The sequence below is a fragment of the Saccostrea cucullata genome, unplaced genomic scaffold, assembly GCF_032062105.1.
Source record: "Saccostrea cucullata isolate Sc308-1 unplaced genomic scaffold, CSIRO_AGI_Scuc_v1 ctg184, whole genome shotgun sequence".
NCBI lineage: Eukaryota > Metazoa > Mollusca > Bivalvia > Ostreida > Ostreidae > Saccostrea > Saccostrea cuccullata.
The window spans coordinates 102,165-123,398 of record NW_026926406.1 but is presented as its reverse complement, the minus strand read 5'-3'; the positions used below and the strand labels follow the sequence as shown (position 1 = coordinate 123,398).

The window sequence follows — 21,234 nt, the reverse complement described above, 5'->3', positions numbered from 1 at the left end:
AGTAGGATATAGACCTCAAACTGTCCATTCTGTGAGAAGAAAGAACTATTGTCAGCCCTAACGGACCTCCAACAGTTCTCTTTTCTCAAAGTATGGACAGTTTTTGGCCTATAACCTTTGTTTGAATTATAATGGGATAATACATAAATCTTACAGTATAGATTGTGAAATTTAATTGACTTGCAATTCATTTTACAAGTTAACAAGTCTTTTGCCCATATTTCAATAGAGGAAAAGGTTTTCTTTCCGGCAAACGTGATGGGGAAAGTTTATCTACCTTATATAAAAATACAATTTGATGACGTCAACACTTACAACTTGTATGTATGTATTCATATATGGAATAAACAACTTACTTGGGCGTATAGCAGTAGAGTATGGGGACTTTAAGTCCTTACCAAACCCCTCTTTTATTGATGATCGATAACATAAATATATATTAATGTAATTATTCTTACAATAAGGCTACAAATGAAATTAAATTATCGGTAAAATTCACAATCTTGTAGGATTGTGTTACACATTTCATGATGTAGAAATTTAGTCTTTGGCCAAATCAGCGGGTATACAAGGTTGATTTACAATAACAATGAATAAAAGGTTAATGAAGCGTTCGGTTTCTTGGAGAGTTTAGTACAAAACAGTTTAACTTTGGTTATAAATTAGACACATATAGTACAATTTCTTCATATATTGCACAATTGTCGTCTTCTTTTTCTCCCGGTGAAATGCATTTAGAAGTGACATATTTGAAGTTAAAGGCTCTACAATGTATATTTAATATTGCACATAGTTAAAATCAGTAAAAGAAAAGTGTTAATGACAAAAATAAATTGACGTCACATGTTTTCTACATGTATCAGTCTAGTTTTCTAACATATCTCGAAACTTTTAAACTTCACTTGAACTTTCGGTCACAATTTTGTCACCATTTGAGGAAGAAATGATTCCATTGCTGATCGCGTTCTCTTGATCGTTGTTTTGCAAAAGCAGTATCTTTTCTTTACTTGGTAGGTTCTGATTGGCTAGCTTATCACTATTGTCATCGATCTGTCGTTCATCTTCGCTCCTTGTTTCCAGATCGTCCCCTAAAACGCTGACTGAAGATACACTTTTGGGAATTTTCTGGAATTTACAGCATCTGACGGCGAAGTAGAGTTGTTGTTTAATTTCAAACCATAATGAATTCTGTAAAACAAAAAGGAATCTAAAACTCAGTTCAGCTACTAGTATATCATTTTTGAATACGCTGTAGAACAAAATAAATACTTTCTTTGTCAACGGTACGTCAGACATTGATTATTACTATTAATACCTCTCCTTTCTTTGCTATTTTTCTAGCGTTACAGATGAATTCAATTACAGCCATCAGTAGCCCACAGACAGTGCCCGTCAACACGAGAACAAAGACGCCACCTACATTCTTAAGTTCTAGAGCCTTTGTAGATGGCGCTTTATCGTCGTCACAAAATTTGTTGATATTTTTCCTTTTCCACCATTTGTCGTACAGGGATTGAATTACGCCCCCTTCTTGTAGATGCAAGATGGCGCTTGAAAGTTTGTCTCTGTATGGTGAATCTTGAAGAGAAAAAATTTTCTATTGAAGAACAAAATATGAATATATAACGCGAGACCATTTTTTCACATTGATGGAGAAATGGACAAATTTTCATGTTATTCCATGGTTGGGCGCTATATCTTATTTCATGTTATATTCTTGTTTTTCATCATTCATATACATTTGCATGACTGTATTTTACTCCTATAAATGTTGATCACAAATGTATGGTCAACAAATATATCCATCCAACAATTTAAGAATTGGCTTGCATAGTTTTACCTGACTATAACAATAGATCCGAATTTAAATGATACTTAGTCAAGTTAATTTCGAAATATTTTTCTCGTCGGTTCTTATACATTGGCGAACTTTGCTCTGTTTAGACAAATGAAATTGAAACATTATAAAACAACACATGCATATTTTAAGAACAGCTATCTAAGGCTATTAATATGTAAAAGTATCTACTTCAAATTATCTACATCTAATATAACCTCTGGGAAGTCCAATCCCGTAACCTTTGGAGTCGAGTTGTTGTCCCACCTGCATGAGGTCACAGTTCCTGGCGATTCGATACTCTACCGTTGTCGATTCGGCCAAGTAAGCATAGTTTCCCGCCATTACTCGCTTTTCTCCCTCATTGGAGGATTTTACAAACACGCTTGGAGTAGCTGATTTCATGGCCATATACATCTTTTTGTATAATTGGGCATTGGAGCCCTGTAATTGAGCATGTTCAAAGGGATCAAATTAATTCAATTTTACTGAGAATAAAACAAAGATAAACCACTTCAATATTGACTGTTCACAAAAAAGGTAACTCAAATGAAAATTTCAGGGTGACTCACAGCAAAAAAAGCTCGACTGCTCCCCGACTCAAGTGTCCCATACTTGATCTCGTTTTGATTTGCCAGATCCTCAGCACTCTCGATTGGATTCACCATTCTTTCGATCGTAAGGAAAGCAGCCATGTTGGCGGTGTACGATGAAATCATGATCAAGGTGAAAAACCACCAGACGCCTGCTACCAAACGAGTTGAGGTAGCTTTTGGAGAAATCTCTGAACCTACATGCATTTCATTTTATATGTTTTATGATACATTTTTAAAATGAATTTACCTTAAACACAAGAGTAGCAATTAAGACTCCCGCCATACCTTGTTGCATTAATGCTCCTATGGTGAACCACAGACTATTCATGACAGAGAATTGGTTCTCCTGAATCTCGTTTGTGGTGTCACATGGGTAAGGATTGTCCCATTCGTTAGGTGTCAGTCGGGCGGTAACAAACATCATGATACTGACCACAATATACACCGCTAAGACGTAGGCCCAAAGTTCGAATGTGAAAGGTGAAAGAAATTTAAACAGTTCGGCAGGGGGCGCCATCGGTTTCCGGAATAGGATTGTTATGCCAAGGTTCCAGAAAGGCTTTGTGAAGTCAATGACTTCTTCACGGCTGTATGTGATAGTCATACCTGCCACAGCTAAATCCACTTTCTTGATAAATAAAAAATGTATTTTTTACTTTTAAGGTCAGACGAGACGTTCCTCAAAAGCTGTTTTGTATATCTTCGTAATGTATGAAAAATATTCAAAATTTTCATATCATTCTGATTTCTAAACCAGTTTCTAGACGTTTTTAAAAAATCCAAACACTTAAACATTTGAAATTGGAAAATTATTTTTCTTCCCCAAAGGGTTATATAAGATAAATAGAAAAATGTAGTAAACATGTTTAAGTAGCAACACTTCAATGACAAACTCTTAGAAAAATTTATCTATTATTAAGGAACGTCTCGTCTGTCCTTAATATAACTTTCACATTAAACATAGTAATGGTAGTGCCGAAAGCAAGTAAAAAGCACATATCTTATCTATTTAAGGAATCACTGTCTAGTTAGTGTACTATGCCAGGGCATCAACGATAGTGGGAAACATGGGATAATTTGCATAACGGGCAAGCCCGTTATGCTAAATTATCCCATACTAACTAGGCATACTATACTAACTAGACAGTGATTCCTTATATTTCCATTTCATTGTGAAATAAAATTGTAGATTTAGACTTTTAAAATGTAGACTAATAGATTTAAATTACACGAGGACTTCCACGCCAATTTCAATAGTTCTCGCCCACTGTTGTCAAACACAAAGGTAGCCGCACGAGATTTACATGCATGTTTGGCCTCCTTAACATCAGACACAGAGACAGATGCGCACGAGATTTGCATGCGTATTAGGCCTCCTTAGCTCCTGACCTATCGACCTGCCTAATTTACATTCAGGCAGAATTATCAAGAAATAAACTCCCCTAACTCTCAAAGAGTTATCACAGAGAAAAAAATTAGAAATGGAAATATGTACGTATCAACTTCAGAACAGATGAAATTTATCCTTATTTATTCCATAAATAAACTTGCCCTTTCTACCAGCTGTTTGACCATTCCATCACAGACATCGCCATAACAGTTACCATAGTGACCGTTAGGTTCAGGGGTCACGTTGTACCTGAAACCGAGTATTTCTGCGATAGAATCTAAAAGGTCAATGCAAAATCCCTCATAAGATACTGTCCCGTTATCGTCTATGATTTCAAACACGTAGGGAGGTTCCTGGAAACAGATTGAAGCTAATGTTGAATTTAATGTTACTCATTTACATTCCATACATTTATATCTATTAGAAGCAGCTTTATTGGATATTCATCATTTGTAAGTTCTCTCTTTCATTCTTCTAAGCAATCACCACCCTAAGGTTTTCAATTCAAATTTCCTTGAGAGAAACAACGTACGTCATGACATGCCTTACCAAGACGGTGATGACAGAGAGTGTTTTATTGGTCAGGAGGTTTTTTCTGACGTCAGTGGGAAATTCGGATTTAGCTGTTATTTTTACCCCTCGATTATGGTCCCAAGTACCGATCTGATAAAATAAAACTGATTCCATTAGTTTGCACAAAATAGATATTGGATCTTTATAATCAAGATATCCTGCTGTTAAATTAGGAGACTGCCATGTAAAGAATAAAGAATTTTCTTGCAATATTTATACACTTTTTCTCAGCATTACAGTAAGACCTTGAAGGAAATACCTTAAAGAGAGGCTTTTCTTTAACTTTGACCACATCCAGAGAAAAATTATGTCGTTCCCCAAGATTGTTTAATCGAATCCTCCCCGTCAGTCCTTCATACGTCACCTAGGCAACCGTTTAATCAATGACTTTGGGGGTCAAAACATCAAACAGAAAGAAGTTTGTGAATCAAAGACTTTTGAGTAACTCACCATCTTGAGAGCGTTGATGAGGGAGTTTCCGTTGAACCATGGCAAAGAATTATTTCCGCCTTCACAACTGACCTTCCGGTTAAAGTTGACATGGCGTCTCTTTGTAAGGAGGTCGACACCACGATACAACAGATTAATGGCGTCATACATTAACGCCGCTCCAACCTAATATAAACACTATTTAAAATATATTTCTATTTCTTTATAGTTATCCTGTCAATCTGCTGTCTGGTTATTTTTTTTTTATTTCTGAATAATTTAATTTCAGTTGTAACACGTCATTTGATTGGGTAAAAGATTTAATCCATTTCGTATAACATAACTTGCCTACGTCACCATGAGTTACGTCAAAAACGTATCACTCCGCTTGACGTTACTTTTAAAATAATGCTCAATTTGAAGCCTTTTTCTGGAGGATATATTGTTTCATTGTCTGCATTGAAATTAAATTATAAGAAATGAAGCTTATTTCAACTTACGTTATCCGATATAACCCCTTCGCGGTTTATAAAGCGTAAACTGCCCCAAGTTATGTTATATCGGATAACATAAGTTGAAATAAGCTTCATTCCTTAAATGAAATAATCGTCATAGGTTCTAAGGGGACGACCATTTGATTCTGATGGGGGGGGGGGGGGGCTGGCAAATTTTTTTGAGACGGATTATTTATTTTCATGCCTGTCAATGACAGAATTATTTATTTTCAAGATTATTGAGGACAGATTATTTATTTTCTTCTTTGTCTTACGGTACCTTTATCGATTGATTCTAAAAGACTAATCATTTATACACCATAGGCGGATTCAGGATGGGGGGCGTGTAAAACTTCATTCAGGCAAGAGGTCTGGGGCCGCCTTAAGGCCCCCAGTGGGTCCGGGGCGAAGCACTGGTGGAGGCCAAGGGAGGGAAATTCCCGAGAAGCTCTTGGGTTTTCGGGTATTTTAAGAGTAAAACCTGGACAATTATAGTGGTATTGGTTATTATGTAGCAAAGTATGACATTATTAATATTGGTCATATCATACTTTGAATGAAGGGGGTCCAGGGGGCGAAGCCCCTGAAGCTCGTGGGTTTTTGTGTATTTTAAGAGTAAAACCAGGCACAATTATCTAGGAATTGGTTAGTTATGTTGCAAAGTACGACATAATTAATACTAGTCATATCATACTTTGGATGAAGGGGGCCCAGGCGGCGAAGCCCCCTTAAGCTCTTGGGTTTTTGTGTACTAGTATTTTAAGAGTAAAACTAGGCACAAAAATATTGGTATTGTACTAAAGTATGGCAATATTAATATAATTCATATCATACTTTGAAATTTTAGGGGAGGCGTCATACACATGTATGCCTTCCTTAAAGCCGCAACTGTATACTTTGTAATTAATTTATCGGGAAGTATAATTCTTTGACAAGAAAATTTATCTTTTGTGGTGTTTAAGAATTTGCTTGTATTTAAAGTGATTCATCACATCTACTGAGTGCACATTGTCATGTTGATCAACTGACTACAAGTATCCAGTCTGGTAATCTGATTTTAAATATTATTTGGTTCTAAAATGGCGAACGAAGCGAGCCAAAAAAAAAAATGCTGAATTGAAGATTCTGAGGTTAAATTACACAGAAATCAAAAAAGGTATTTTCACAATATTTAAATATCATAAGTCAAGGTCAGATTATTTATTTTCTTTGCAGGGGAGGACGGATTATTTATTTTCAACAATTTCAGGGACAGATTATCTATTTCCAAAATCTGCCAGCCCCCCCCCCCTTAGAATTAAATGGTCGTCCCCTAACTTTAAATGCACATTATTCAGAAACTTCAGAGACTACTGACCGGTACTTGCGTTTGACCCGGGGTCAAAGGTGAAAGGCTGAAAGAGCTGGATTCTAGTTCATTCTTCCAGAGATTGACAACAGCGGCAACCTTAGGGTTTTCAAGGTTAACAAGCCTCATTCCAGTGATGTTTGCCCCAGAATACATAAAGGGAGACAAATCCACTATACTAAAATCCTAAAACAAAGAGGCAAAGAAATGTATGTTCAAGTTATGCATCAAAGTAAAGATGATCGGAGAGGTATTATAAATGAACAAAGGATAAAACATCAAAGGATTTTGTTAATAAAGAACAAAAGCTTTAACAAACTCACCAGGTTGGTAAAGTGAAAGTGAAAGTACTCGGTGAGTACGTTTACTTGCATAGCCTAAAAAAACAAAATGACAATTATAAAAATATCAATTCGTTACAACTTTTAAGAATTTCGTACATTGAAAATATTATTACTTTTTTCAGTATCAGTTGTATGTGTGTGGAGTGACAATCTATTACGATCCTGTTTTCACCGGCATCTTTAAGGCCTAAAAATAATTCAAGAAAGCTTCTTGGATCCCTAACGTTGAGTTGTTGTAAGTTGATTCTTACGTCTGGTAGAGTAGTCAAACTGAAGATTTCTTGAAGTCGAATAAGACCTGGAGCAGAATTTAACAGGTCTAGGCGGCCTCTATTTTTGGAGGATATATTTTATCCTCTAGAAACAGAGGATAGAGGTGTCGCCACCTACCGGACTTTTCAAAACAAAGCAACTCTTGCAGTTCTCGGTTTATGTACCGTACGCTGATTTTTGAACCCTTTCCTGTCTGAAAATTAATTATAGCCAAGCTCATTTTCTGGTACCATAATTTATGTGTTAACAGTATTAAAGTTAAAAAAAAACAACAACATTTTTTTGAAAAATTCAGTTTCATTATTATTTCATTTAATGACAGGATAGAGATGTTTTTCTTTGAAGTTTGCTCTTCTGCATGGGTCGGAGTGATCATAGCTACTTTCCGTTCTGTATTAGTCTTCTGTACTCCTAAATAAGCCAACTAATCTGTATCTAAAATACAGCACGGTCAAAAAACAAATCTGATCCAATTTATCAAAAGCTCGTAAACATATTAAAGTAAAGAGCTGTGTGTATCGCCTGTACGTGTATCTAATTAAATTGAACTATTAAGACCCCTGAAATAAATTGGGATCAATCTCCATCTACAGCAAGGTTATACCGTCCTCCATATCAGTTAAACTTAAATTCAATTACGTCTACCCGTTGTTGACATCAAAACTAATCTGACTGAAACTTACGTTGTCCGTGGAAATATATATATACTGCGGATGTATACTCCCCGTCGAGGCCTCATCCAGTAACTCTAGCTGAAGTTTGGATGCTGCACAGCTAAAAAGTGGGTTTTTTTCTTGATTTCTCTAAATAATATTTATTTTATCTTTGCTTACATTATCAGGCAGAGTGTATTTTGTCTTTACAGTATTTTTTCTTTTGTGTATCTTTTTTCTCTAATTTTTAATTAAAAGAAAATATGAAATTAATGTTATTTATGTATTGTTTGAGCATTTATAAATGCCATTTTATTTGTCCTGATAGGGAAAAATATAAAAATTAAACAACAACAAAAAAAAACAACAAAAAACAAGAAACATTAAGTAGAAATGAAGCATAAGAAGTGCCAACTTTGAAAGCGTATTGTAAAAATTCTAGACATAGAATCTCAAATCGCCACATACAATCGATAGTTTAATGTTTGATCTTTTAATTAATTGTACTCTGGTGCTTGCACTTTTTGATTAAAGGTAGGCACGAGGCGTTTGAAAATAACCTGTGTTATCCTCTGAATTCAGAAGATAAACTACCCGACATTGCGTTGCGATTTCCATATATGGTAAAAAATTTGGTTGCCATATTGAATCTAGCTATCCTCCAAAAACGGAGGCCGCCCAGACCTGTTTAAACAACATCACTAGGATGATTTCAGTAAATAAGAATTATTATTTATTCATCATCAATAATTTGTGTCACTCGAGAGTTTACCTGCGTTGTCTTCGTAAAGCATCGTAAACTTTCCCCATTTCCAGTGTTTGATGAGATCTCGGTGTGCTTGGCTGAGTGCGAGATAGTGGGGGAACAAATTAACAGAGACCCCACGGCTCTCCTTTGACCCGGAAGGAATCTCATCATGGATATTGATTAGCGGGATTTCCAGGTTTTTGCTGATAGACTTGATGTAATTTGCCGCTTTTCCAGGAGACGGACCAAAAATTACTTTTGCACCAGCCTCAATTCTGCGACAGACTATACAAGAGAGGATTTATTGTACAGTAAGCTAAAGAAAACCTTTAACAATAAAGATCTGATAATGTATAAATATTACAAGAACATAATAATTATCTATTTCCAAATTGATTAGAGTTTAAAAATTAGATTAACATGACTTTACAGTCACTTTACATAATTTTTGTAATTTGAAAATTTGGTGTTGTTTTTTACCATCCGTGCCAATGCTTATGGAATTGTTCTTGACTCTGTTGGAGGTGTACACCAGTAGGATGGGCGTGGTCCTGTTTCCCGGAAGTCCCCTCAGGTTCACATGCTGACAGGTCCACCTGAATGACAGCTCCGTGGGCGTGTCTTCAGAGTCAAAGAAACCATCTGGAACAATCATAGTATGAACAAAGTTTAGTTCAATTTCAAGTACTACATTTCACTTTCATTATGAATAAAATTTGAACGTAAAATGACATATAAAACTCATTGTTACTATAGTGGGGGATGAACTAATAGATACTAGTAAGATGTCAATTGCATTAACAGTTTTACAACGTATCTTTATGTTTACTAGATTCACATTGATCCTGTATTTAGATATTAGTATGATGTTTCCGGTATACCTATGAGTACATCTGTGGTATCCACATTTCTGAAGACCAGCGTTACCAGGACCAGGTCGAGTAGTGAAGCCATTCAAGACAGAACACGCACCTGTAAAGCGTTAGACACAGTTCTAATGTTCAGCGATAGTTCAGTTCACGGTGCTATAAAAGAACCAGATCACCAACTTCAGGGTTACTGAATGTCAACAGAATCATTAATAATGAGTAAGGTTGGTAAAACTAACAGGGCTGTTGCGTTTGCTGTATTTTGAAAAATACATGTTTTTAAAAAATTGAAACTTATATTCAAAGGAAGGTTCAAATGAAAATGTGATTTGATTTCATTAATAGATTTATTTATTTACATGTTTTCGATTAATCATCATTGCATTGTGCATTTTCTTTGTAAGAGGACAATATACGTTTGAAAATGATTAAGTCATTGAAAATAAAAGCAGCATGACACGACGAAATGAAAGTTAAGTAAATGCATGTAAAATACAGGAATGTCTTGAACAAATGAAAACTATATATCTCATGTGTTACAACTGTAAATCCGTAAGCACTAAACGTAAAATTCAAATTCTTAAATGATTATATTGAAAACAAATATGTAATTTTATCTAAAACGAATTCTTAACAAACTTTAAAAATTTTAATTCTCGGGAGATTTTTTGAATACATGAAATCATGTGTGTCTATAATCCAATCTCGGCTTGAATTAGCCTTGGTTTATACTAAAACTTACCTTTGATGTCCGATAGTTAGCCTTCAGGACTGCGACAATATGTCCTTGTCTTTAACTTTTACGTCCTCATGGTCATCCTCATTAAAACTCCATCGTCATTGAAAATTAATAATCGATTTACAAATCCTAATTTTAAAATTTTTTGGGCTTACTATGCAAAACTTTGCATTCCAAACTGAATACACAAACTTCGTTATGTAACTCATCTTTCATGAGAGGATAAATTAACCGAATTTAAATCAACTTAAAATACGCTGTGGACAATGATGGTATAATGTTTCTAATTATTCAGTCCTAATGACAAAGGGGGAAGTCTCAAAAGGGGTATCGATGTCGTAATATAAGAAAAACATGGCGGAGGTCACGAGGCATATTATTGGATGGGTGTTTTATGCGAACATTTTATCAATAAGATCAAGTGAAATGAGAGTATATATTGATCTAATTAGTTTACACAAGGTACAACGATAGGAAGAGATTAAAACATATCTCAGACAAAAAATAAATTGATTTTACTTCATATATAATAATTTTGATATTTTTAAATGGGGATGCGAATCATGTGCTCGTTTCTAACGCATCCCTGAGCCCCTAAAGGCCTTGATACAAGAAGAACAACACCACCTTAACAATATTAATTACACAATTAAGAAAAGAGAAAAACTTTTTATTGTTCAAAACACCTCAAACTTTCATAATACATTTCAATAATGAACTTGATGATATATATTTTCTTCAGCACCAGACAAATACTTATATGATGTATTTGTGTTTATCAAAGAAATGAGTGCCGATACAGAAAAACATGAAACATATGACGAGGTAACGATAAGTTTATCTTTTTAATGCTGTGTTCATTATATTTGAAATCAAAATCCCTGACTTGCGAAGCAAAAATTTGAATATTCATTTAGAACACCAAACTCTTGACCTATTGGAGTACTTGAGCTTTTAAAGTAAAGTAGCCAAATACTTTTCAAAAAGAAATATTTTCTTCAAGTTTCAGTTTTGGAATAATAAATTTTAAATTGATATTATTACAAAAACTACATTATTATTTTTCCTACCTATATTGGGAGTGGTGGTGATTTTTATATGTTAACCCAAGAACGATATAAGATAGTAAAGCATCTATCATATCTCCATAGGAAGTTAAAACTTAGACAGCCATTTAAAATACTGTCAACTTCTAGTATATGTATGGGTAGTACAGTTAAATTGCTTCGTCATACAGTAAAAGTATGAAATTTAAAAAAAATGTATATCAAAATTTTTACGCAACTTAAAGATGAATAATATTCACCTTAACAAAATATTAAACCAAGGCCTGTATATAGTATGGTATAAATATATAAATAAAAGGCATAGATAACATAAATAGCAAAATACACATCAAACGAAGACCCATCCAAGTTCTATAAATATAAAAGTCTGAGACAAAAACAAGTCCTAGCCTGTTCTAATTCTTTCTAAATCTTTAAATTCAAACTTCAATAAATTATCACATACAAACAAGTTTATGCTAAAGGAAACGAGTACGACATTTTCACTTAGTCAAATCATATTAGTAAGTTGAATAAGTCACGTATGAACACACGAGTATAACCTAAACAAACAGTACACAGGAATGTCGTGGAAAGGTATAATTCTAATGGAATGAAATCAAATGAAAATTTTAAACATGAATTACAAACTTTTTGGAATGAGTATAAATGAAAATTGATATGACAAATAAAGTTCGATGTTCACATGAAAGCAATCTTCTGAAACATAGTATCACTACGAACAAACTATGTCATAAAAACGAATGAATGTTGATTCATGAAAATAAATATATACATGTACCATTGTGTAAAACTAATTACGTTAAGGTCAGACGACACCTTCCTCAAATACATGTTTTGTATCTCTTTGTGATATATAAAAAATATCCATATTTGTCATTCTCTTCTGATTTCTACATTGTTTTCAAAATGTGTTTAAATACATGTGCACAATAAATGGTATTATAGGCCATTCAGAAGATTATCTATAAGTGTTATACAAGAAATATGACCCAGTGGTATCTTGTCCAAATGCCTGGTAAGGTGTACTACCCTAATTTTTTGTGAGGAATCATGTTTAAATATCTAGACTTCAATTGCAAATTCATAAGAAAAATTATATATTTTTGAGGAACCTGTCGTCTGACCTTAAAAAGGCACTTTTCAATCAAAACTTTATACATCTAAATCACTGAAGCCTGAATTCATTAGGCATGTATATCTCGAATAGTGTTTGCGTACTCGTGTCCCAAAGACGCCGTGGACACTGCATTCCGAGAGAGGTCGCTTTTACTAGCCCTGATCACGTGGTCAGCCGGTTTTGATGAAGGCCCAAAGCAGCGCAAGGCGAAACATAATTCATCTTTAACTTGGGTACATATCGGGTCCTATAACAGCATAAAGAATATCCTTTAATGTATAATGTAGACTAATGACTATGTGAATGTAGATAGAAACTCGATATGAAAATATTTTAACTAAGTGAGAGAGAGAAAGAGAGATACCGGAAGGTCCCTTTTAGTCCAGGCATAGTAGATGAACTCAATGACTGCAATCACCATAGCGATACCGACTCCGCCCATCAGTACTACGAATACCCCGCCTATGTTCTCTATTTTGAGGGCGTTGTTATTATCCTTCTTCTCCGATTCACACGTCTGGTTTATGTACATCCTCTTCCACCATTTGTTGTAGAACTTCTTGATGATCTGGTTGTCCATTAAGTACAATATCTCCTGTGATATCTTGTGTCTGTACGGAGAGCCTTAGTACAAAAATAAATTTCAAGATAGAAATTTCATGATCAATTTTAAGTTTCCAAATATCATATAAATCTTATTTACAAAAACAAATAAACCTCCGAATTTCTAAGTCGGATCCAGCGCAAAGAGGGGTGACAAGCGAGATATTAACTTTAATAGCAAAACACTAAAGAACAACTTTTGTCCCTCCATCGAAATCCACTATCCCTTTCCTTTAAAGGAAGAAACAAAATCATAAAGAGGCGCGTCTTGTTCATAACATGCGGTTCTAACCTTTAGGTAAAGCAATTCCATATCCGACCGAGTTGAGCCAGTTTCCGATCTGCATGAGCTCGCAGTCGCGCTCCACCTTATATTCTACTGTTGTGGATTCAGCAAAGTAGGCGTAATTCCCCTTGAGTACGCGTTCCTCCCCCTTAGCAGAATTCTGTACAAACACTGTAGGTTTCTGCTTTTTCATAAACGCAAACATTCTCTGATACACAGGAAAGATGGAATTCTAAAAATGAAACAATTAGTACTTATATTTCTATTAAAAGAATAAATAGAGAACTGTATCTTTTACATTTCAAACCTGTAGCACAGAATGTCATGATGAATTGGGAAACAAATAAAGTATTTTTTTTCTTTTCATTTCCTTTTTCTGTTTTAAGTTATCACATCTTCTTTCACGATTTTTCCCCTTATTTCATATGCATGGATATTCCCTATATTGTAATGCTTTGTAAAGGAGAAATGCCTAGTTTCTCAATTCCCTAAAATGCTATAAGAAAAGTTTTTACTTCAAAAATACAATTTCTTATATTACACTGATCGGTATTCAAACCTGGAAGAAACTGTAGGTTGATCCTGTTTGTAAAGTGCCGTATTTGATTTCTGTTTGTTTGGAAAGGTCAGCAGCGCTTTCTATCGGTGACTGCATTCTGCCGGCCGTGAGAAAGGCCGCAAGGTTAGCGGTGTAAGAGGAAATAATAATCAGAGTAAAAAACCACCAGACACCCGCTACCATTCGGGTAGACACCGTCCGAGGTGCAAGCTCGCAACCTGTTAAATTAAAGAACATAAATTTAATTTATATTTCAAAACTAATGAAGGAATGTCATTAAGTTAAAATTATTCTTATGTCCTATGCTTGTCAAATTGGGTTCAGAAACTGAATTATTTGAGATCCATTCAACTCAAAATAGACTACAAGACGGACGATTAAAAGATGCTATAACTTTAGTAGTGCTTACCTTGCTGCAGGATTGATCCAATGGTTAGCCACATACTATTGAGAACAGAAAACTGGTTCTCCACAATGTCTTCGTCCTGATCACAGGGATAAGGGTTACACCACTCGTACGGCGTCAGTCTGGCAATGACGAAAAACATAAAACTCACACACAGATATATAGCAATCATGTACACCCAAACATCCTTGTGGAACGGATCCAGGAAAGAAAAGAGACGAACAGGTTTCGGTTTTGGTTTCCGGAATAAAATTGTGATACCAAGATTCCAAAAAGGTTTGGTGAAATCGACGTACTGCTCACGGGCCGACGTAATGGTAATGCCCCCAACAATTAAATCAGCTTTCTGTGAGGTAAAATGAAAATGACATTAATGCATAAAATTATCACGTGAGCAAACTGTTTGATCATCGTCATATAACCAATAACTCCGGCAGTTATTCATATTTTTGCATTTTCCTCATCACAAAAAAGATATATTTAAATTAATTTCATTCAATACTTAGAAATCAAAGTTTGCAAGCCCAGCTCAGTGTTTTTCTAAGCCACATGCAGAGAAAAGGCGGTTCTGTCACATGAATAGCAATGCAAATAGTTTTAAGAATTCCTTTATTTGTAGTTTAATCCCAAACAAAGACATACTAGTCTAGCATATCATTATTCAGGGTATCGAGACAACACATGATATCAAAAGTATATGGAGAATCATCATACCCTGTCAATTAACTTCTGGTACATCCCAGTGCAATAATCCTCATCCGGATAACAATTTCCGTACGAATCCTCCTCTTGTATTTCGTAATTGAATTTCATCTTCTCCGCAATGGCGTTAAGAATGTCAATACAGAATCCCTCGTATACAATGTTTCCGTTTTCATCTTTTCTCTTCCAAGCATAAGGGAGTTCCTTCAATGAATGAACAAAAAGGGTCATAAAAATAATTGTTCAAACCACCGAGCATGAGATCCTATATTCTGCTGATTAAGTATACTTTGAATGTTTAATCTGCTGATACGGTTTAAAAGTTAACTACTAGTATTTTTTATATAACGTACACTCACCAATACAGTCAGCACCTTGAGAGTTTTATTGAGCTTCGATAAAGGCTCCTCGTCGTCCGTGATGTTGAGGAATGGCATAGAATTCCACACGCCAATCTGTAGTAAAAATCGTAGTTAAACATTGAGTGGAACGATTCTGGTATCATTATGATTAATGTTGCCAGTACTTTAGTGAAGAAGTGCAATTAGAAATGCTGTCCAAAATCTAAATTTTAAGTTTCTTAAGGTTTCTATCACCACGGGACCCAATCTGGAAGCAGAGACTCATTCAAATCATAACATTTCATTAATGTATTATGTGTTTGGCAAGAGATTATGTTTCTAGGTTTAGTCGTTTCAAGATACATTCAAATCCGAAAAAACCTACTAAGTTTCTTCCTATTCAATATGCATGTATTTACCTTGTGGAGGTCGTTGTTCTGTCGGAGTTTAACAACATCCAACTCAAAATTTTTCCTCTGTCCATACTCATCGAATTCGATATTTCCGGTGAGCCCTTTTGTCTGTACCTAAGATATCATAATTATATAGATGTATATATATATATGTATATATGTACCGGCAATAACAGAGAAGAGTTCTGCTTATCTATTGAGGTAGAAGATATAATGCATCGAGACTGAGAGAGATATTAAGAGGTAAATACTGATGAGATATGACACAGAGGGATGCTAAAGAGAGGGGACACTGCAGTGATACAGAAAGGACAAAGAGAGGCAAGGAAGTACAGAAAGATGACACAGAGAGGGGTGATTTAAAGATACAATTCAGAGAGATTCTATAATGTTTCAGAGATGGAAAGTGTTACATAGAGAGATTATACTGATAGGTGATATAGAGAGGTGGTACACAGAGTTCAAACAAAGGAGAGACGGGGGAAGTCTGTTACAGATACTCTAAACATGTATATATGTACTTTATTAAGTAAACTGATAGATATCAACTAAAAGAGGAAGATACGCCTATAACGGAGAATGTGTTTTATTTAGGTGTCCTAAAAAGGAGAGTTGCTATTCAAAAGATCTTCATTGTAGACATTCTCATAATTTTGGGGCATTTTTCTTGGAAATAGTCATTTTCACGTACACTTTTCATGAAATCCAGTAATTCTTTCCCATAATTCCACGGTGTTGACGTGTCACATGATACCCTGTCAAATGACGTCAGAGCACGTGGGTTCTGTTCGTTCAAAGCATTTACCGCGTGAAAAAACACCCACACAGCATCATGCATTAGGGCAGTTTCTGTCTGTAACAAAAATAATATATGTATAAATAAATATGGTCCAATATAATTTTGATAAAATTACTACTTAATTTTCTTTGACTTAAGTTAAGAAAAACCTAAAAAAAAAAATAAGATGTTCGGTGTTTTGGAAGTATGATATACTGCATTATCATTGTATCATTTTGAATATTTTGAATAAATTAATACAATACCTGCTTTTTATAAACGAATGCTTGTTTTCTAAATTCTAACATGGAACAGAATAAATGAAAGAACTACAAAGCATAAATAACAACTGATATAAAATATATAGGTTGGGAGACTTGCTCTTCTGTAAGACGTTTTGGAAATATTTTGGTCCATGTGCTAGTACACTGTAAAGAAATATTCTTTTTCATCATGAAACAAAATGAATATTATGTGCTAAACACCAGTGAGTTTATAATTGTAGATACAAAACAAGTCAGAACAAGAGGCCCAGGGGCCACAGCGCTCACCTGAGCACACCAGCTAGGAAAAAGCAAATATCAGATCAGAAATGAAAGTTTACTGAGTTTGGAGGGGGGGGGCTTAAATTTTAACACCCTAGGGGGTCATGATTTGAACAAACTTGAATCTACACTACCTGAGGATGATTTCATATAAATATCACTGATCATGGCTTTGAAGTACTTTTGAAGGCGATTTTAAAAGATTTCCCTATGTATTCTCATGAAAAACTTTGATCGGCCATTTCGGCCCCATCCTAGCCCCGGGGGTCATGATTTGAACAAACTTAAATCTACACTACCTGAGGATGATTCCACATGAGTTTCATCTTTCCTGGCCAGAGGTTCTTGAGAAGAAGATTTTTAAAGATTTTTTCTATATATTCCTATGTAAAACTTTGATGGGCCATTTTGGTCCCATCCTAGCCCCGGGGGTCATGATTTGAACAAACTTAAATCTACAATACCTGAGGATGATTTCACATGAGTTTTATCTTTCCTGTCTTAATGGTTCTTCAGAAGAAGATTTTTAAAGATTTTTCCTATATATTCCTATGTAAAACTCTGGTCGGCCATTTTGTCCCCACCCTACCCCTGGGGGTCACGATTTGAAAAAAACTTGAATCTACAATACCTGAAGATGATTCCACATAAGTTTCAGCTTTCCTGACCCAGTGGTTCTTGAGAAGAAGATTTTTAAAGATTTTTCCTAGATATTCCTTTGTAAAACTTTGATCGGCCATTTTGGCCCCACCCTACCCCCGGGGGTCATGATTTGAACAAACTTGAATCTACACTACCTGAGGATGATTCCACATGAGTTTCATTTATCTTGGCCCAGTGGTTCTTGAGTAGAAAATTTTTTTAAAATGCTATTAATTTTTTCACTAATTCATAATTATCTCCCCTTGGAAAAGGGCGTGGCCCTTCATTTGAACAAACTTAAATCCCCTTTACCCAAGGATACTTTGTGCCAAGTTTGGTTCAAATTGGCCTTCGGCTCAGGTGAGCTAAAAAGTACTGCTTTATTGTATCCAGCATCACCACCCACTCCCCCATTGGAGTCCCATGTCTTTGTGACCACTTACTGGGATCTGCAGCTGTCCTTTTCGTAGTGGTGATTTGTTTCCCCGGATGTTGAATTGCAGCTGTTTCCATTCTTCTGTGACGTTCTTGACCAGGGATTGTTCTGGGTTGACCATCCTCAGGGCCGTAATATTGGCTCCGGCAGCAGCGAAGTCGGAAATGTCGGCGACCCCCAGGTCCTGGAATTACAAGAATAGCCCTTACAAACAAAGGCGTCTTCGACGCTGATCAAGGGTATATGAAATCGAGCACAGTAAATCATAAAGCTTACCAGTGTCATAAAATGGTAGTGGAAATATTCTGACAGAGCCTCGGTTTCGGCAGCCTGTAAATATTCTGATTATGTAAGTAGATGCAGTAAACTGTTAATTATACATATATTTTCTTTAAACTTTAACGAATGAGTTTATGGCATTAAAATAGAAGTATGTGTAGATATACAAATACCATTATGTAAATTGACTTAGTACATCCCTGGTATTGAATTTAATGTATAAAGAAATGGTTTTAGCATAAAGATTCTATTTAAAACAATGTTTCGTCAATAGTAAACTATATTGTTATCCATGTACATGTATACAGATTTAAGCTACAGGGCTTGGCCCGATCCGCCGCTTGATGTTTTCATACTTCTTGGTATCATCTTTAAGCACTTTATTTAATACAAAAGAATCCCACAGACCTTTTGGAGGACAGTGTACACCCTCTCGTAGTGACAGTCCACAATTATCTGCTGATATTCCGCCTTCTTCAGTTCCTCTAAGACTTTCGTCAGGTTCTCACTATTTACAAAGTCGATTTTTCTTGTCGCTATGACAACGCGACCTTTGGCTGACAGCTTCAAAATGTCTTGAAGTCGTATGAGGCCTACCATTTAGGAAGGTGAAATGGAAAGAATTTTTTATTAATTTCAAAATACAAACTTTCAGTCATTTTGCCCCCAAAAATCTATTTTTCCTATCGATACAATAAATTATTTCTCCTTTATAAGTCATACAAAATAAACATAGTAATCAAAAGTACGTCTTAACTATGATGTAAATATATTCATATAATTCATTCACTCATAATCTTTTAAAAACTGTTTTACAAATCTCAACAGTAACATACCGTCATTATCTTCATACAGTACGGCAAATTTGTGCCACTTCCAGAATCTGATCAGATCTCTGTGGGCAGCACTCAGTGTGTGGTGGTAGGGATAAAGGTTCAAGGTCATGTGGTTCCTATCGGGCCGCGTGGTGTCGGTCACAATCTTGTTCGAATTCCAGTGTATCTGAATGTTAGGTATTGACAGTTGGCTACACAGTGACGTCACATATTCTGAAGATATTCGAGAGTTCGTGCCGAATATCACTTTACTGCCAAAGGAAATCACTCTACAAACTGAATTAATTTAAAAGTATTTATCACAAAAAATATTTTATGCTGGCTTAGTGCAAGGGTACTTAACATTAATCTGAGTGTACTAAACCTTTTATGGCAATTCTTAACACTTATGAAAAATGTTTATCTAGAGAAAATTAGAAATTAATTAAAAATTAGAAATAATAATGAGAAAATTATTATTATATATTGAGAGGATATTCAAGAGGATGTTCAATCTTCTCCAGTTTATTTTGGATTTATTTTTCACCTGTGTATCTCAGGAATGAATAATTCCCCTATTTAATTGCAATATACTGAATTATCAGTTATTTTTTATTCAAATATTTTTTTCCTTTTGTCTTTTTTATGGCCAAAATCATCGTTGATCGAAGCTGCAGAACTGTAGCTCTCTGTTTGGGAAAATTCGGACAGATAAAGCACAGCGCTAAGTTTAGCGGTGGTGACGTCAAAGCTATAACAGATTTCAAAATCGACAACATTCAATGTTAGCATGAATTTCAACAATATATCTATGGAAGCTCTTGCAGTCATTGTCTTTGTCGGGATGATTTATTTAACGGGTACTCTCTATTACAGACCAGGGAGGATTATTAACGTCACTTCCGGAAGGGTTGGAAGAACAAGTGTTTTGAGTAATTTATATTCCCCTACATCATGTCAGAATAACATTTTGATATGATCCCTTCACAATGTAATAAGATATCACTTTATAAAAAAAAAAAATTAGTTAGTACATTATAGTTTTCCTATAATTTAAAATGTTATGAAAGTTTATACAATTTCAAACATAGGGTTTCAGCTCCTCTGATGAAAACTTGCATTGAATTAGAATTCTTTAATATGCAGTGTGTGTTAAGAACAAGAACTTTTTTTAATCTACATGTTTAGAAAAGTAAAGTCACTTTACGTTCCGTGGAAACTTCAAAACTGTCTTCCGAATTAACTCTGTAGAAGAAGTCTTCGATTTTGAGATTTTTGTTCCTATAGACTGCACGTTGTTGGGCTTTGTCCATTGTCTCTTTGAAGGCGAGTTCTAAAGCAGCATCCTCATAGCCTACAAGGGCATCTGGAAGGAATAGCATCAATAATTATCCATCTCAGTTTTCCCAAACAAACACTGCCAGGGTCATAAATCAGGCTGTAAATTACATTGATATGATCCTATATTTGAAACCCTAAATGATAATGATTTTTTAATTCAGTTTAAAGACTAGGCCTAAAGAATATCCAACCACCTTAAAAAAGGAGATTTCCTTTATTTTTGTAACAATTTAACGTTTCATTCTGCACTCCGAAAAATGAAACGGATTATTCTTTTTTAAATCTTCCACATCCTCTAATAAGACAAGGATTCTAATACAATTTTCTCTGAATTACTTATTATGTCATAGATAAGAAGAATATAAAATTTATTCTTTCAAAATATTTTTGAGTTGGATGGACCACCCCTTCCACGGAAAAATCCTGGATCCACGCATTGAGAATATGTTCAATATGTATATCCAGTCGACATGGCAACAACCAATGGTAATTTTAACATTTCAGAGGGTGTTCTGACTTTTTGTGCTTAGACTGTTAAGTAAATATAACAAAAGCACCGCTAAGCGGAACATCCCCATGCGGCAGAACTTAACCGGTAAGTGAAAGGG

The 21,234-nt window shown here is 35.0% G+C and overlaps 1 protein-coding gene across 1 annotated transcript in view; it reads right to left on the bottom strand.

Moving 5' to 3' along the window:
* Positions 1–367: 367 nt before the first annotated feature.
* LOC134271606 (uncharacterized) overlaps positions 368–21,234 on the bottom strand; it is a 33,105-nt gene continuing 12,238 nt past the window's right edge. Inside the window, exons 3-32 of the mRNA XM_062753806.1 lie at positions 20,493–20,651; positions 19,307–19,582; positions 18,879–19,063; positions 18,468–18,521; positions 18,199–18,375; positions 16,482–16,643; positions 15,797–15,904; positions 15,396–15,491; positions 15,049–15,240; positions 14,338–14,680; positions 13,929–14,146; positions 13,376–13,601; positions 12,845–13,104; positions 12,554–12,727; positions 11,686–11,711; positions 9,567–9,595; positions 9,166–9,327; positions 8,710–8,970; positions 7,125–7,309; positions 6,991–7,044; positions 6,677–6,853; positions 4,847–5,011; positions 4,656–4,760; positions 4,373–4,486; positions 3,981–4,176; positions 2,719–3,057; positions 2,410–2,627; positions 2,056–2,281; positions 1,316–1,578; positions 368–1,188 (exon numbers count right to left, since the gene is read on the bottom strand). Of these exons, the coding sequence (XP_062609790.1) occupies positions 892–1,188; positions 1,316–1,578; positions 2,056–2,281; positions 2,410–2,627; positions 2,719–3,057; positions 3,981–4,176; positions 4,373–4,486; positions 4,656–4,760; positions 4,847–5,011; positions 6,677–6,853; positions 6,991–7,044; positions 7,125–7,309; positions 8,710–8,970; positions 9,166–9,327; positions 9,567–9,595; positions 11,686–11,711; positions 12,554–12,727; positions 12,845–13,104; positions 13,376–13,601; positions 13,929–14,146; positions 14,338–14,680; positions 15,049–15,240; positions 15,396–15,491; positions 15,797–15,904; positions 16,482–16,643; positions 18,199–18,375; positions 18,468–18,521; positions 18,879–19,063; positions 19,307–19,582; positions 20,493–20,651 (5,447 nt within the window). The 3' untranslated portion in view covers positions 368–891. The remainder of the gene's footprint in view (positions 1,189–1,315; positions 1,579–2,055; positions 2,282–2,409; positions 2,628–2,718; positions 3,058–3,980; positions 4,177–4,372; positions 4,487–4,655; positions 4,761–4,846; positions 5,012–6,676; positions 6,854–6,990; positions 7,045–7,124; positions 7,310–8,709; positions 8,971–9,165; positions 9,328–9,566; positions 9,596–11,685; positions 11,712–12,553; positions 12,728–12,844; positions 13,105–13,375; positions 13,602–13,928; positions 14,147–14,337; positions 14,681–15,048; positions 15,241–15,395; positions 15,492–15,796; positions 15,905–16,481; positions 16,644–18,198; positions 18,376–18,467; positions 18,522–18,878; positions 19,064–19,306; positions 19,583–20,492; positions 20,652–21,234) is intronic.